A 16,610-nucleotide genomic window follows, 5' to 3' on the forward strand; every position below is an offset into this window, starting at 1 on the left:
CGTAGTCAGAGAATCTCCTGCAATGGCTTCTCATCCTGCCCCTGCACTGTCACCTTTCGAGTTCCTCCAAGGATGTCCCCTGCTCCCCCCCCCTATTTCTCATCCACATGCTGCCCCTTGGCAACATCATCGAAAAACATGATGTCAGATTCCATATGTATGTTGACAAAACCCAGCACTACCTCACCACCATCTTTCTTGACCCCTCCACTGCCAGCCTGGTTGTTTGACATCCAATTCTGAATGAGTTGCAATTTCCTCCTATTGAATATTGAGAAGACCGAAGTCACAGTCTTCAGCCTACACCAAAGTCTGTTTCTTAGCCACCGATTCCACCCCCCCACCCCCCACACACAAATACAAAAGCAAAATATTGCAGATGCTGGAAATCTGAAATAAAAACATAAATGCTGGAAATACTCAGCAGGTCAGGCAGCATCTGTAGAGAGAACCAGAGTTAACGCTTCAGGTCGATGATCCTTCGTCAGAACTGGAAAAAGTTGGAGATGGAACAGGTTTTTAAGCAAGTGTAGGGGCAGGGAAAGGGGAGGAAAGAACAAAAGGGAAGGTCTGTGACAGGATGGAAGACAGGAGAGATTAAGAGACAAAAGGGATGATGGTGCAAGACAAAAGGAGATGGTAATGGGACAAGTTAAGAAACAAAAGATGACGCTAGATGAAGTGTAAATGGCAATGGCAGAATGATCAACAGCTGCCATGTGAGAGGGAGGGAAAAAAATGAAAAAAGATAGGGGCAGGTTATGGTCTGAAATTGTTGAACTCTATGTTGAGTCCAGAAAGCTGTAAAGTGCCTAATCGAAAGATGAGGTGCTGTTCCTCGAGCTTACGTTGAACTTCATTTGAACATTTCACCCCCCTCTCTGGGCACTGCCTCAGGCTGAACCAGACTACTCACAACCTCAGCATCCTATCTGACCCCAAGCTGAGCTTCCGATCAGATATCCTCCCCATCGCAAAGACAGCCTATTTCCAGCTCTGTAATATCACCTGTCTTTTCCCCTGCCGCAGCTCATCTGCTGCTGAAACCCTCACCCATGCCTTTAGTGCCTCCATATTCAACTATTTCAAGTGATCTCCTGGCCAGCCTCCCATCTTTCACCCGTCAAAAACTTGAGCTCATCAAAAATTCTGCTGCTCATTTCCAAATCCCTCCACGGCCTCGACCCTCCCTCTCTCTAACTATAACCCTCTGAGAACGTTACATTTAAAAAACTCTGGCCTCTTGTGCATGCCCCACTGCCATCGTCCATTGGTGGCTATGCCTTCAGGTATCGAGGTGCTAAGCTCTGGAATTCCCTCCCTGAACCTTTAAGGCGCTCTTTAAACCCTACTTTTTTTAACCACCCCTACTAATCTCTTGCTTTGACTTGGTGTCAATTATTTTCTGATTACCCTCATAGTAAAACGTCCCAATGGGGGCGCTTCACAAGTTAAAGGCGCTAGAATAATACAAGTAGTAGTGGACACAGCCATTTGTGGAAGTATTAGAAGTGACTAAAAGCTGGAGAAGGTAGCAGAAGTAGGGGAAAATGAAGCCATGGAACAATCTGTAAATAAGGACAAGGATTTTAGGTTTTATACATTGGGGGAGAAGGTGGGATGAGGAGCCAGTATATGTCAGTTAGAATGGGCATGCTGGACTTAATGTGAGACTGTATGTAGGTGGTGAAGATTTGTATGATTTCAAGTTAATGTAAAGTGGAGGTTGGCATGGATGGTATTAAGAGTAGAGACCAGAAGTGACCAAAATGTGGATCAGCATTTTGGCATCAATGGGGTTGTGGTAGATGCCAAAGAAAGCAAGGTTGCAGATATGGAATTAAGCAGTCTTGGCAATGGATAAAATATGGCAATTGAAGTTCAGGTCAGGGTTTGAAAGAATGCTGAGGTTTGCACAGACTGAGCAAGGGGCCAAAGTTGAAAGGGTGGCAAATGAGCAGAGCTCATGAGGGAGAAAACAATGGACTCAGTTTTTCCACTGTTCAACTAGAGAAATTCTGGTTCATCTACAACCTGGTGTGGGAAAGACAGTCCAACAGCAGAGAGCTGGTCGTGGGTGTAGTCAGCATATCACGCCAACAAATGATGTCAGAGGAGCAGCATAATGATGAGAAAGAGTAGGGGGCCAAAGGTGCATCCTTGGGAAACTCAGGTAGTGACTGTGCAGGAGCTGGTGGTGCGCTGGGAGAGGAACTATACAAGGGCAATGCCATGGAAGAGAAACAAAGCATTGCAGTAGCATGATCAACTGCATCAAATGTCATTGGGAGATGGTCAAGGAGGCTAGCCTGCTGTAGCTGCAGTAACAAGAGATGTTAGTGATGACTTTTAACTTGTTAAGCAAAGCATAAACCAGATCAAAGGAATTGGAACAGGGATTTGAGGGAAGTGAGCACAAAGCTAGGAGGCAACACGTGCCAAGATCTTAGACAGGAATGGGAGGTTGGAGATGGGGCCGTGGCTGGAGTACAGAGAAGGGTAAGCTTTTTGGGGCTGGGGATGAAAGCAATTTTGAAAAAGGGGGGGGGGGGGGGGGGGGAATAGTCTCTGAATAAAAGAGAACCATTTACAGTAATGGCGAGTTTGAACTGTCAACAGCTCCAAGCCAATGCTATTAACAAAGCTTCATATTACCAGAGCTTTAGCAACAGTGCTGAACTAGGATACATGAAATTATATTAAATTTATAACTGCTTTAAATTCACAAGTCCTACTTGTTGTAATATTGAGAATCTTTTTTAAATAAAGTGACACAAAGCTAGAGTAAAGCACATTAATGTGGTTTACAGTCCTAGGATCAAGCTTTTCACTCAAAGCAGACACATTAATTTGTAGTAAAAGCATATTTACATTAAAAAACTTAAATCTCCCCCAGCATAAAGAACATGGTAAATATGGGACAAAACAAAGCGGTTTGTTATGAGACAGTAGCATAAAGGGTTCAGATGAGAGTGAAGTTTAAATGATTTATCAACTTCATCTGAACACTAATGTTTGTTACATCGATGAAATACGCTCCCACCTGTAACTAATATACACAAGTGGAGACCATTTATCAAACACTCCATGAAAGGGTTACAGTAACATAATGGTTGTGTTACTGTATTAGTAATCCAGAGGTTTGGGCTAATAATTCAAGAACACAAATTCAAATCACACCATGGCAATTAAGAATTTTAATTCAGTTTTTAAAAAAAATCTGGAAATAAAAAACTGGTGCCAGTAAAAGTGACCATGAAGCTGCCGGAATCTGGTAAAAACCAGACAGGTTCATTAATGTCCTTTAGGGAAGGAAACCTGCTGTTTTTGCCTGGTCTGGCCTATACGTGGCTCCAGTCCCACATCAATGTGGTTGACCCTTAACTGCCCTCTGGCCTCGCAAGCCATTACCAGTGGTTCAAGAAGGCGGCCCATCACCACTGTCTCAGGGCGACCAGGGATGGGCAATAAATGCTGGCCTGGCCAGGATTCCACTGCCCTGGCCAAGCCACATTCTCCAAATACAGAAATGAAACCAATCACGACTCCAATGAAAGACTCAATTAAGACTAATTTTAATAAATAGATAAAGTAGCATGTTCAGGTAATCTTACTGTATTACATTAATAGTTTGTAGAAAATGGAAATATACAAACCTAAATGTTGTAAAGCTGCAAGAATGTAAGAGAAATGTTTGTACTTAAGAATGTAATCTAGAGCTACAGCTGTTCTGTTGCACAATTTCTGCTCCTCAGTGCTGTTCTGATTAGCATGTTGAATGCGCCGTCTGATAGCAATTATTTGAAGATTGTTGGTTTTCTTGCGCAAGCAATATCCTTTCCATAAAGCCTACAAATATAAAAATTACATTACATAGGATTGTATAGGATATATGGCACAGAAACAGGCCATTCGGCCCAACCAGTCCATGCCGGTGTTTATGCTCCACTCAAGCCTCCTCCTGTCTTTCCTCATCTAAATCTATCAGTATAACTCTGTTCCCTTCTCCCTCATATGCTTGTCTAACCTTAAATGCATCTATACTATTCGCTTCAACCACTCCTGTGGTAGCGAGTTCCACATTCTCACCACTCTTTGGGTAAAGACGTTTCTTCTGAATTCCCTATTGGATTTCTTGGTGACCATCTTATATCGATGGCCTCTAGTTATGCTCTTCCCCACAAGTGGAAACATTCTCTCTGTATCCACTCTATCAAAACCTTTCATAATTTTAAAGACCTCTATGTCACCCCTCAGCCTTCTTTTTTCAAGAGAAAAAGAGACCCAGCTTGTTCATCCTTTCCGGATATGTATACCCTCACATTTCTGGTATCATCCATGTTAATCTTCTCTGCACCCTCTCAGTGCCTCTATATCCTTTTTATAATGCCTCTATATCCTTTTTATAATATGGCAACTAGAACTGTACGCAGTAATCTAAGTGTAGCCTAACCAAGGTTCGATTCATTTTGATATTTTATTCAACAAATAAGTGTACTATTGCAATAAACTTCTTAAACCCCATCAAGATGACACTAAAAAGTACATTTATAAAGCACAATATTTCAAGTGTACCACTGTAAATCAGCATTACAAACATGTAATTGATTTTAAATCAATTTATATGACCATTTAAATAAAGTTAATAGCTGCACATGTTATTTTGCAAACTAAATTATACATATGCACATTTTCTTGCTCGCTTATGTTCTCACATACAGCAAATACTTGAAATGACACCAACAATCACGCACAATTAAAGTTATAGAGTACCTGTATTTTGATAATTCCACTGTGAAATCTTTCTTTCCGGGTTTTATAAAGAAACCTTCTTACAGCTTTTTGAATGACAACAGCAGCTCTGTGACGTCGCAGGAGCCAGACTTTCACAGTTCGCTGTGCTATAATGATCTTCTGATGCTCATCAACGTATCTGCTGCGTTGAAGACAAGTCCTGAACCATCTCTATAATGAAATTTGTAATAAATCAACAAATAGCCACCTTAAAAAAGCCAACTAAATTTCTAATGAGCAGGACAAGCAAGACCTTTAATTCCCACTCACGTAGTAGTGGATTTGGGAACAGTTTGACAAGTCTCAAAAGAAATTTTGGGTTAAATAGCTCAAGTAGGATGGGTGGACAAGTATGAGTTCATGGTAATGCTGTAACAGGGGTATACCGAATCACTATTTACAAACCACAAATTTGCAACAGCATTCCTAACTCGACGGTAGCAGCAGGTTTGAGATTTGCTCAATTGGTAGCACTAAGTCAGAAGGTCATGGGCTCAAGCCCCACTCTATGATTTGAGCTCAAAATCAAGGCTGATACTTAGGGAATGCTGCATTGTTGGAGGTGCCATCTTTCAGAAGAGATGTTAAAGCAATGCCCCTGCCTGTCTATTCAGATAAAACAAAAGATTAAATGTCTTGGCCAGCACTCCTCACTCAAGCATCATCACCAAAAACAAATTTTCTGGTTGATCAGTCATTTCTTGTTTTGGAACATTGCTGTGTACAGTAGGCTGCCACATTTACTACAGAACAGTGACTATACTTAAGGAATCCATCAGATATGAAGTGCTTTGGGACGTTTGGAGGATTTGTTAAGATGCTATATGAATGCTTTTTCTTCAGTATTATTCAAAATGTTAGAATTTCACAAGAATGAAGGTGAAATGACTTGTAAAGACTCAAGTAGTATTAAACCACAATGGGGGATAATTGGTCTCGTCAACGTGCAGAGATATTGTAAAAAATCTACAATATTGTTACACCAGATTAATTCTCTCCCAACATGTCTAAACTTGCAGCTTTCCCTAGATTCTAGAACGGTCCCAGCAGATTGGAAGGTAGCAAATGTAACGCTGCTATTCACGAGAGGAGGGAGAGAGAAAACAGGGAACAACAGGCCAGTTAGCCTGACATCAGTCGTCAGGAAAATGCTGGAATCCATTAAGGAAGTGGTATCAGGGCACTTAGAAAATCATAACATGATTAGGCAGAGTCAACATGGTTTTATGAAAGGGAAATCGTGTTTGACAAATTTATTAATTTTTAAGGATGTAACTAGCAGAGTAGATAAAGGGGAACCAGTGGATGTAGTATATTTGGATTTCCAAAAGGCATTCGATAAGGTGCCACATAAAAGGGTATTACACAAGATAAGGGCTCATGGGGTTGGGGGTAATAAAGTAGCATGGATAGAGGATTGGTTAACAGACAGAAAAGAGTACGGATAAACCGGTCTTTTTCAGGTTGGTAGGCTGTAACTAGTGGAGTACCTCAAGGATCAGTGCTGGGGCCTCAGCTGTTTACAATCTATATTAATGACCTAGATGAAGGGGCCGAGTGTAATGTACCCAAGTTTGCTGAGGATACAAAGCTAGGTGAGACTGTAAGCTATGAGGAGAACACAGCGTCTGCAAAGGGATATAGATAGATAGACTCTTCTCTTCTTAGGCCCTCGGAACCGAGGATGACTTGCTTCCACACTAAAAATGAGTTCTCGGGTGACTGATTGACTGATGAGTCCAATGCGAGACCTACAATCTCTGTCACAGGTGGGGCAGACAGTGGTTGAAGGGGCGGGTGGGTGGGATGCTTGGGTTGACGTGCACTCCTTCCGCTTGCTCCCGATGAAGAGACTCGAGGTGTTCGGCGCCTTCCCGGATATTTCTCCTCTACTTTGTGCAGTCTTGGGCCAGGGATTCCCAGGTGTCGGTGGGGATGTTGCACTTTTTCAAGGAGGCTTTGAGAGTGTCCTTAAAGCGTTTCCTCTGCCCACCTGGGGCTCTCTTGCCGTGTCAGAGCTCAGAGTAGAGCGCTTGTTTTGAGAGTCTCGTATCGGGCATGCAGACGACGTGGCCCGTCCATCGCAGCTGATCGAGCGCGGTCAAAGCTTCGATGCTGGGGATGTTGGCCTGAGCGAGAACACCAACGGTGCGCCTATCCTGCCAATGGATTTGCAGGATCTTGCAGAGGCAGCGTTGATGGTACCTCTCCAGTGCTTTGAGGTGCCTGCAATACATGGTCCATGTCTCTGAAGCATACAGGAGGGCGGGTATCACTACTGCTCTGTAGACCATGAGCTTGGTACTGGGTTTGAGGTCCTGGTCTTCAAACACTCTCTTCCTCGAGCGACTGAAGGCTGCACTGGCACACTGAAGGTGGTGCTGGACTTAGTCATTGACGTCTGCCCTTGTTGACAGTAGGCTCCCGAGGTATGGAAATTGGTCCATGTTGTCCAAGGCCTCGTCATGGATTTTGATAATCGGGGAGCAGTACTGTGTGCCGGGGGCAGGTTGATACAGTACCTTTGTCTTACGGATGTTTAGTGTAAGGCCTATGCTCTCAAACACTTCGGCGAAGGTGTTGACGATAGTTTGGAGTTCGGCCTCAGAGTGTGCGCAGACGCAAACGTCGTCTGCATACTGTAATTCGATGACAGAGGATGGGGCGACCTTGGATCTGGACTGGAGGCGACGGAGGTTGAACAGCTTCCCGTTTGTTCTGTAGTTTGGCTCCACTCCAGCGGGGAGCTTACTAAGAATGAGATGGAGCATTGCAGCCAGGAACATTGAGAAGAGTATTGGTGCGATGACACAGCCTTGCTTGATCCCGGTCCGTACGTGAATTGGGTCTGTGGTGGATCCGTTGGTCAGGATCACGGCTTGCATGTCGTCATGAAGCAGGCGGAGGATAGTGACAAACTTTTAAGGGCAGCCGAATTTGAGGAGGACATTCCATAATCCCTCACGGCAGACGGTGTCGAAGGCCTTTGTGAGGTCAAAGGCGGCCATGTACAGCGGTTGGTGCTGTTCCCTGCATTTCTCTTGTAGTTGACGCGCGGTGAAGATCATGTCCATTGTGGCCCTTAGTGGGCGGAATCCGCATTGTGACTCTGGGAGGAGCTCTTCAGCCACTGGGAGAAGGCGATTGAGGAGAATTCTTGCAATGACTTTCCCTGTGGCAGATAGCAGGGAGGCTCCTCTGTAATTACCGCAATCGGACTTGTCACCTTTCTTGAAGATAGTCACGATTACAGCGTCGCTGAGATCCCCTGGCATGCTCTCCTCCTTCCAAATAAATGAGTTCATGTATTCGCGCCAATAGTGCTTCTCCGCCATGTTTTAGCATCTTGACGGGGATTCCATGTGCTCCGGAGGCCTTGTTGTTCTTCAGTTGTCAGATGGCCTTTTCAATCTCATGCCGGGCTGCGGTTGTACCGAGGTGGTGGCGGGTAGCATGCTGCGGGATGGATTTCAGGACACTTGTGTCAAAGATAGAGTCTCGGTTAAGGAGATCTTTGAAGTGCTCCTTCCAGCGGGCACTGACTGCCTCTCTGTCTTTGAAGAGTACCTCTCCATACTTGGCCCGCAGTGGGGTAGGACCTTGGGTGCTTGGGCCGTAGGTAGTCTTGACTGCGCGAAAGAATCCACGCACGTCATGGTTGTCGGCTAGCTGCTGGATCTCCTGCACTTTCTCCACCCACCATCTGTTCTTTAGGTCGTGGGTTTTTTGTTGGACCTCGGCCTTCAGGCTTCTGTAGAGCTGCTTTCTTGCTTTCGAGTTCTGTTGCTGTTTCCAGATCAGGAATGCCTTGCGCTTGCGGCTTATTAGCTCCTGGTCGTTCTCGTCGAGTCAGTCCTGGTGTTTCCTGGTCGAGTGACCGAGCGTCTCTTCACAAGTGCTGATTATGGAGGCCTTGAGTGCAGATCAGGCGCTGTAGATAGACTAAGTGTGTGGGCAGTAAGGTGGCAGATAGAGTATAATGTAGGGAAATGTAAGTTATTCACTTTGGTAGGAACAATAGAAACACAGAATATTTGTTAAATGGTTAGAAACTTTCAAATGTTGGTGTTCAGAGAGATTTGGGTGTCCTCGTGCAAGAAACACAGAAAGTTAGCATGCAGGTGCAGCAAGCAATTAGGAAGGCAAATGGCATGTTGGCCTTTATTGCAAGGGGGTTGGAGTACAAGAGTAAGGGAGTCTTGCTACAATTGTACAGGGCCTTGGCGAGACCACACCTGGAGTACTGTGCACAGTTTTAGTCTCCTTATCTAAGGAAGGATATACTTGCCTTCGAGGCAGTGCAACAAAGGTTCACTAGATTGATTACTGGAATGAGAGGGCTGTCCTTTGATGAGAGATTGTGTAGAATGGGCCTATACTCTCTGGAGTTTAGAAGAATGAGAGGTGATCTCATTGAATCATACAAGATTCTGAAGGAGATTGACAGGGTGGATGTCGAGAGGTTGTTTCCCCTGGCTGGAGTGTCTAGAACTAGGGGGCAGAGTCTCAGGATAAGGGGTAGGCCATTTAAGACAGAGATGAGGAGGAATTTCTTCACTCAGAGGGTTGTGAATCTTTGGAATTCTCTGCCCCAGAGGGCTGTGAATGCGGAGTCGGAGTATATTTAAGGCGGAGATAGATAGAATTTTGGACTCTAGGGGAATCAAGGGATATGGAGATCGGGCAGGAAAGTGGTGTTGAGGTCGTAGATCAGCCATGATCTTATTGAATGGCGGAGCAGGCTTGAGGGGCCGTATGGCCTACTCTTTCTCTTACTTCTTATGTCATGGTCAAAAATGCTGCTTTAAAATTTTGATCACCCTTTTTTTTTTACCTGGATACAAATGATGCAATTGATCTTGCCTTTCACACGTTTAAGAGCCATGTGGCCTCTGTATGCTCTTTGAATCTTAATGGCACAAAGGTGGTGATACACAACAGCAGTAAAACAAAGCTTCTTTTCTGCCAATTTTTGCTCAGCAAGCTGTAAAAGAGGAAAAGTAAATAAACCATGATTTATGTGGCAACACCACCACACAGTAAAATAGGCATTTCAGTTATTGGGCAAAAGTCAGACTTCTAAATTTGAATACTACATGATAGTTAAGCTACAGCTTTGACACAGACAATCACACATGTTCCTCGTTAAAAAGCTTTTTTCCTGAAACTTAATATCACTTCTTTCCTCTTCCTAATTTTAACCTGTTACACAGGCAAATCAAATATACTGTGATCTACTTATCCACAAGGACCTTGTGGCTTAAGAGTTGAGGGCAGTGGTGACCTTAAGCAGACACTCTCTCCACTCCTAGTTGCCCTGAATGCAGACAATTGCAGCTGCATCCTTGCTGTTGGGCTGGAAGCAATCTTTTATTAATTCCTTTAGCCAGTGCTGTGAGGATGTCATAAAATCTTGCCCTTCATTCAGCTAACCAACACCAGTTCAGAGTTTGAGCTCAAAATTAACCTTCCATTTAGAGTCTCATTCTCCTCTCCTCCATCTAGCAGTTCTGTACATTTGGCCTTTAACCAGATCTTAATAATCCTTAGCTGAAATTAGGAGCAAAATTTGCTAACATACATTAGGATGGCTGTAAGACTCAGACTTCCTCTACCAACTAAGTCGGTTACCGATTTCTCCCAGTCTTGCTTCCTATTTATGCAGTCTAATTTTTCCTGTTAATTTTAGTGAAGAGAGAAAAATGTGGCCCCAAGTGATCATTGTACTCACTATGCTCCCTGTAAAAGTACACCTACACCATTTATTTTCAATAGAGAACCAAAAAACTTGGGAGGTTTGTAAAGATCCAATTCTGTTTAAGATGAGCTTCAATAAATTAGAATTCATTCAAAACTTCCATTCCAGTGATTAAAATCATACCTTCTTGCGAACTAGCCATCCACGACATACAGATTGCAAGAGAATTACAGCCTCTCTCAGTTTTTTGTATTTCAGATTTTCAGTTTTTGCAAGCTGCCATGCTCTGTAAAGTCTCTGTATAACCATTGCAGCTGTTCTTAGCTGAAGGAACTTTTTTCTTTGATTATAACCTCTGTATGCGAGCTGAATTTGAGAGGCAGCTTCATGTTTCTGTAATCCCAATAACAGACAATAAATATTGGTGGTATATTAGTTTTGGAATGTTATTTGCTCTGCTACTTAACTTTGGCACTCAATGTCAAACATTATCTGAAAAACACTTCGACATAGGACAGTTTCACAAGTAATTTATCAGCATTATGAATATTTAGGATCAATGCTTTATAAACCAACTGAAATCTTTGAAGGAGGAATTAAATTATTGGATGCGGGTAATTGAGCTGTGTGCAGAGGATAGTGTTAAACAGAAAGTGCTCAATCTGGGAAGAAGTAACCAGTTGTATTCCAGAGATCTGTTCTGGGACCCCTGTTGCTCACAATATTAAAAGGCGGCAACAGAGTAGCTGAAGTATTATTGAATTTGCTGATGACATAAAGCTATGCAGAGAGGTAATGAGTAGAAAGGAAACATAACTTAAGAGATTTGAACCAATTATGCAGATAGACATATATTTTAAGACGCATAAACATAGTGGAATTTATTTTGGGGGGGGGGGGGGGGCGGGCGTGGGAACGATCTGCAGATGCAGGCTTCAAGTTACAATAGAAAGTGCTGAAAAATACACACGTCACACATTCCCAAGAGGAGAAAATACAGGCCAATACAGGTACTCTAGGGTGGGTCAATGCCCAAATGTCACCCTGCCTCTCCTCCCCATACAAAAAAGACCAAACCCAATCAACACCACCCCTTGCTGGAAGAAAATGGGGGATATAGTTATGGTCTGAAGTTACTAAAGTCATCGTTCAAACTAAAAGGCTGCAGACAAAATTAGACATTGTTCCCAGTTTTGATCTTTGTTGGACCAGTGTTTGCATATCTTTCAGTTTAGATGAAGGGTTACACTTGAAGCATTAACCAGCCTTTTCCTTCTCCAGATGCAGACTGATTCACTATTTTTGTTTCAGAAACTGGGACAAAACTGTTCAAAATCACTTTAACTAAACCCTCCCAGCTGGCAGAAAAGAAAGACGACTTTAATCCCATCAATTTATTTCAGGTTTGAATCCAGGTCCCACAACTAAAAATGAAAATGGGGGCAGAGAGTTTCCGCACCAGCTCAATTCACCTGAAATTGGCCAAACCAGTGTAAAAGATCAAGGAATTTTAAGCTCAAGTTATGGCCAGCGTAAATTGAGTTTCTGTGAACTTTAACGTAGTTTTAAAAAAGTCAAGCTGGAAGCTGGCCCCGCCTACAAAAGTGGCCACACCCTCAGATCAAAATAACGAGCCTGGCGAGTTTCTACCAATTGTGCAGTGTGACCCTTCAAATTAAGCTAGGGATGTGTGTCACAAAAGCACGCTTTAAAAGTTTTTAAATATTAAAAAATATTTAATTTACTAAAATAAACAGATTAGTGTACACCAATGATACTGGCAAATCGTTCTGTAATTTTCAGTGATTTAAAATCAGGTTACTCACAGGTTGATGCACTAGACACTTCTTAAAAAATGCTTATTTTGTGATATTAAACCCATTCTCAGCTGCATCAGTAAAGCTGCACCAGGTTACAACTCTTAAATACGTCAAGGAATATTTTTTAAAGCGAGGGGGGAAAAAACCCAATTTTCTATTACAATGCCCGATTGCGCTGGTTTTACATTCGATGATATGCAAATGAGTTTGAGCGGAAATTTGAACCATTAACTTCACTTCGGAAAACCAGGACAATTTTGCACCCAGGTTGCCGATTGCACTCAAAGTGGAAACTCTACCCCGGTATGTTTTCACTTATCACCAGATTGCAAATCACGTCAAAAGGACAAAGAAAATGTAAGACCATTCTAGCAAATAGCCTACCCTGATCATTTGTTTTCTGGCATTAAGTCCTTTCCAAAAGGCCTGGATTTTGATTGCTGCCATTGTTTTTATTAAGTTTTCATGTTGCAATCTCCTTGTTGCAATAGTAATTCTCCATCTTTGCTGAATAATAATTGTGGCAGCCCGGATCTTTAAGAACCTACAGTCATGAAATATAAAAGAATATTTTATTAATTTAACCAAAAAAGGACACATTTAAATCAGGGCGCATAAGTATTCCAGCTCCTGTACTTACAGCAATACAAGGATATTTTCCTCCCCTGGATGTTAATTCTTTGCACTCAATGTGGCAGATGTTAGTGCTGGGTAACAGAACACTTTCCATTTCAGGGACTGTGCGTCAGCTAACACCATCTACTCTGGCCCAAATTCTGAAGAGCATACCCTACTGCACCAGTGTGGCACTTGCTTCATATTCAATACTAACCATGATGTATACTCAGTGAAATTGTTAATTGGTATGTGTTGTGTATGTAACCGTTTACCTTTAAGGGAACTATAGAATGTAACCGTTCGCCTTTAAGAGCACTACTTTAGGGTGGCACTATCTATTGGCTCATGTATACTGTAATACCGATAGTGACCACACCAGTATATAAGGGTTGTGATACGTTAACTAGGGCAGAATCGCCCGAGCCTCTGAATAGTAAAGACGTGTTTTATTTTGTTAACAGTGGAGTCTGTGATTATTTATAATACAACCCACAGACTTAACATTGGCGACGAGTCAGGATTCGAACCCTGCGGCAGTTGTTCCACGGCGGCTTCGTCCGAAGACAGGACGTTGAAGAGAGGTTTCAATCCTCACCAGTCTGGAACCGACAGGCTGGAAGCGACAGGCATTAGGACCCTGAAGCCTCCATAACCTCGTGGGTAAGCCGCAGCGTTGGCTGCAAAGACAGGGCGATCGCAATCCCTGATAAGAGCCGCGGTGAAACGCGCGAGCGGGTAAGCCAGAGCCCAGGAGGGAGCGAGCAAGAGCCGCGCGAGCGGGTGAGCCAGAGGCCGGGGGCCGCTTTCAAGTGCGAGGCGCAGCCGGGCCATCGATCGCATCCGCTGATAAGGCCCGCACTCGGCCTGAAAGTCAGCGTCGGGGAACGGGTGATAACCGCCATTGAAGTGGGCGGAGAGCGCCGAGAAGCGCGGGAAAACCGCCATCGAAGTGGGCGGGGAGAGCGAGAAGCGCGGGAAAGCCGCCATTTTTCGCGGGGAAACCGCTGAAGAAGAAGGAAGAAGCGGGAAACCGCCATCTTGGAAATTATTAAGAATTTCAGGAAAGTAGTAAGATTTTTCAGAAAGGCTGGTGTGTTCTCAAGAAGAGAGGGAAAATAAGTATAAGTACAGCAATACTTGTGGTGTTCTCAAGAAGAGAGAAGAAAATTAATTAGAATTTTCAGAAACAAGAAATAAGTAAAGCAATACTTGTGGTGTTCTCAAGAAGAGAGAAGAAAATTAATTAGAATTTTCAGAAACAAGAAATAAGTAAAGCAATACTTGTGGTGTTCTCAAGAAGAGAAGAAAATTAATAATAAGTAAAGAAATACTTGTGCTGTTCTCGGAAAGAGAAGAAGATGCCTAAGCGAGGAAATATTAATGATTTTAATGCTGAAATAGAAGACAGGGCCACGTATGGGGAACGCATAGGAATATATTGCGTAGCCATATACGCCAAGGCAATAACTTTGTTAAATTCGATGGGAGCAAAAACATACGGGCTCTTGAAACATCTAATAGCACCAGTTAAACCAGTGGACCAGACCTTCGAAGAGATCGTAGCAGTGCTGAAGGATCAAATTACTGCAAGCATTTCCAAATGCTACCGTTGTGGAAAGACAACGCACGACCAGAATCAGTGCTGGTTTAAGAATCAAGAGTGCAGGAAATGTGGCAAACTGGGTCACATCGCGAAGGTATGCAGGTCCAGAAAGAAGACCAACAAACAAAGGAAGCCACCACCACAAGAAAAGTACAACAAGGTGCATCAGGTGGCTGAAAAGAGTTCAGACGAACAAAATTCAGACTCAGACCCAAACAGCCAGGAGTTGGATAGTCTGAGAATCCACAATGTGGGTAAAGTAACTGATCTACAGACGATCTGGGTCACACTAAAAATAGCTGGAGTCCAAGTACGAATGGAGCTGGACACGGGATCAGCTGTATCAGTCATCAACCAAAAGGACTACCACCGACTATTCTCTCACATACCCTTAAGAAATACCAAGTTCGTATTACAGACATACACGGGGCATCGCGTATACCCCATGGGGAAAATAAGAGTCAAGGTGAGAGATAGGGGTAAAGTACACCCAAGAATGAATTTGTACGTACTACCTGAGGGAGGACCACCACTTCTAGGACGGGAGTGGATCAAGAAAATAGACATGGAATGGTACTACCGACAAGCAATGACGAGTGAGGACTCGGTGCAGACAAGCAGCTCAGACTCTGAGCCGGAAGACGATAAGTCCAGCTTATGTATGAAAAACAAGGTTAACATTAACTCACGGACTAAGGTTGGAAAATCGATGGCGTGCATAAAGACAGAGAATTCTGAGTCTGTTCAAGCTACAGACATATGCATTACGGAGGAACACCGGGCTCGAACTCAACGCTATTTCAAAGTACAACAACAATTAGAACAATTAAGTTACCGCCTCGTACAAGAGATGAAAACAATGAAAAAGTTCTATGACACCGAATGGGAGAGTCTGGAAAGACAACAGAACCTACTGGCTCAAGCAGAGAGCGACCATAGAGCCATCGTGACCAATTACCGATCACATCTCCCTGATGATGTTCAGGGGTTAGAATATTTGATGAATGCGTGGCTAAAGAGTTGGTGTAGGGGGGAGGGTTTTACTTTCCTGGATCACTGGGCCTGCTTCTGGGAAAGGTGGGACTTGTACAAGTCGGACGGGTTGCACCTGAACCAGAGCGGGACAAATATCCTTGCGGGGAGGTTTGCTAGCACTGTTGGGGGGGGTTTAAACTAACTTGGCAGGGGGATGGGATACAGAGGGGAGCTGAAATAGGGGGGGGATGTGCTGCCAATTATAGAGAAAAAAACAAGTCAGCTTGGTAGACAGGGCAAATATATAAGGGCAAGGCTGGATGGCATCTATTTTAATGCAAGGAGTCTTGCAAATAAGGTGGATGAACTGAAGGTGTTGATAAACACATGGGAGTATGATATTGTTGCTATCACGGAGACATGGTTGAGGGAAGGGCAAGACTGGCAGCTCAATATTCCGGGGTACAGAATCTTCAGGCGAGACAGAGGGGGAGGTATAAGAGGAGGGGGTGTCGCAATATTAATTAAGGAGTCAATTACTGCAGTAAGGAGGGATGATATATTAGCAGGGTCCTCTAATGAGGCCATATGGGTGGAGCTTAGAAACAAAAAGGGGGCAAGCACTTTGCTGGGAGTGTACTATAGGCCTCCAAACAGTCAGGGGGAGATAGAGGAACAGATATGTAGGCAAATCTCAGAGAAATGTGCAAATAATAGGGTAATAATAATGGGGGATTTCAACTTCCCCAATATTAACTGGGATAGTCAGAGTGTGAAAGGCTCAGAGGGTGTAGAATTCTTAAAGTGCATCCAGGAGAGCTTTTTGAGCCAGCATGTAGAAAGTCCTACAAGAGAGGGGGCGGTACTGGACCTAATTCTAGGGAATGTGGCCGGCCAAGTGGAAAAAGTGCTAGTAGGTGAGCACTTTGGTGATAGTGACCATCATATGGTAAGATTTAAGGTGGCCATGGAAAAGGACAGGGATGGGCCGGAAATAAAGGTTCTAAATTGGGGGAAGGCCGATTTTAATAGGATAAGGCAGGATCTGGCCAAAATGGACTGGGATCAGCTACTTGTAGGAAAATCCGCATCGGAGCAATGG

General features: G+C 43.6%; 1 protein-coding gene across 1 annotated transcript in view; it reads right to left on the reverse strand.

The window, feature by feature from the left end:
• The window catches only part of aspm (assembly factor for spindle microtubules), a 92,306-nt gene that overhangs the window by 8,127 nt on the left and 67,569 nt on the right, over window positions 1-16,610 (reverse strand). Inside the window, exons 21-25 of the mRNA XM_085982392.1 lie at window positions 12,697-12,856; window positions 10,676-10,885; window positions 9,629-9,778; window positions 4,774-4,965; window positions 3,657-3,849 (exon numbers count right to left, since the gene is read on the reverse strand). Of these exons, the coding sequence (XP_085838518.1) occupies window positions 3,657-3,849; window positions 4,774-4,965; window positions 9,629-9,778; window positions 10,676-10,885; window positions 12,697-12,856 (905 nt within the window). The remainder of the gene's footprint in view (window positions 1-3,656; window positions 3,850-4,773; window positions 4,966-9,628; window positions 9,779-10,675; window positions 10,886-12,696; window positions 12,857-16,610) is intronic.

The sequence above is a fragment of the Somniosus microcephalus genome, chromosome 3, assembly GCF_052327205.1.
Source record: "Somniosus microcephalus isolate GS21.2 chromosome 3, FLI_Smic_1.0, whole genome shotgun sequence".
Lineage (NCBI taxonomy): Eukaryota > Metazoa > Chordata > Chondrichthyes > Squaliformes > Somniosidae > Somniosus > Somniosus microcephalus.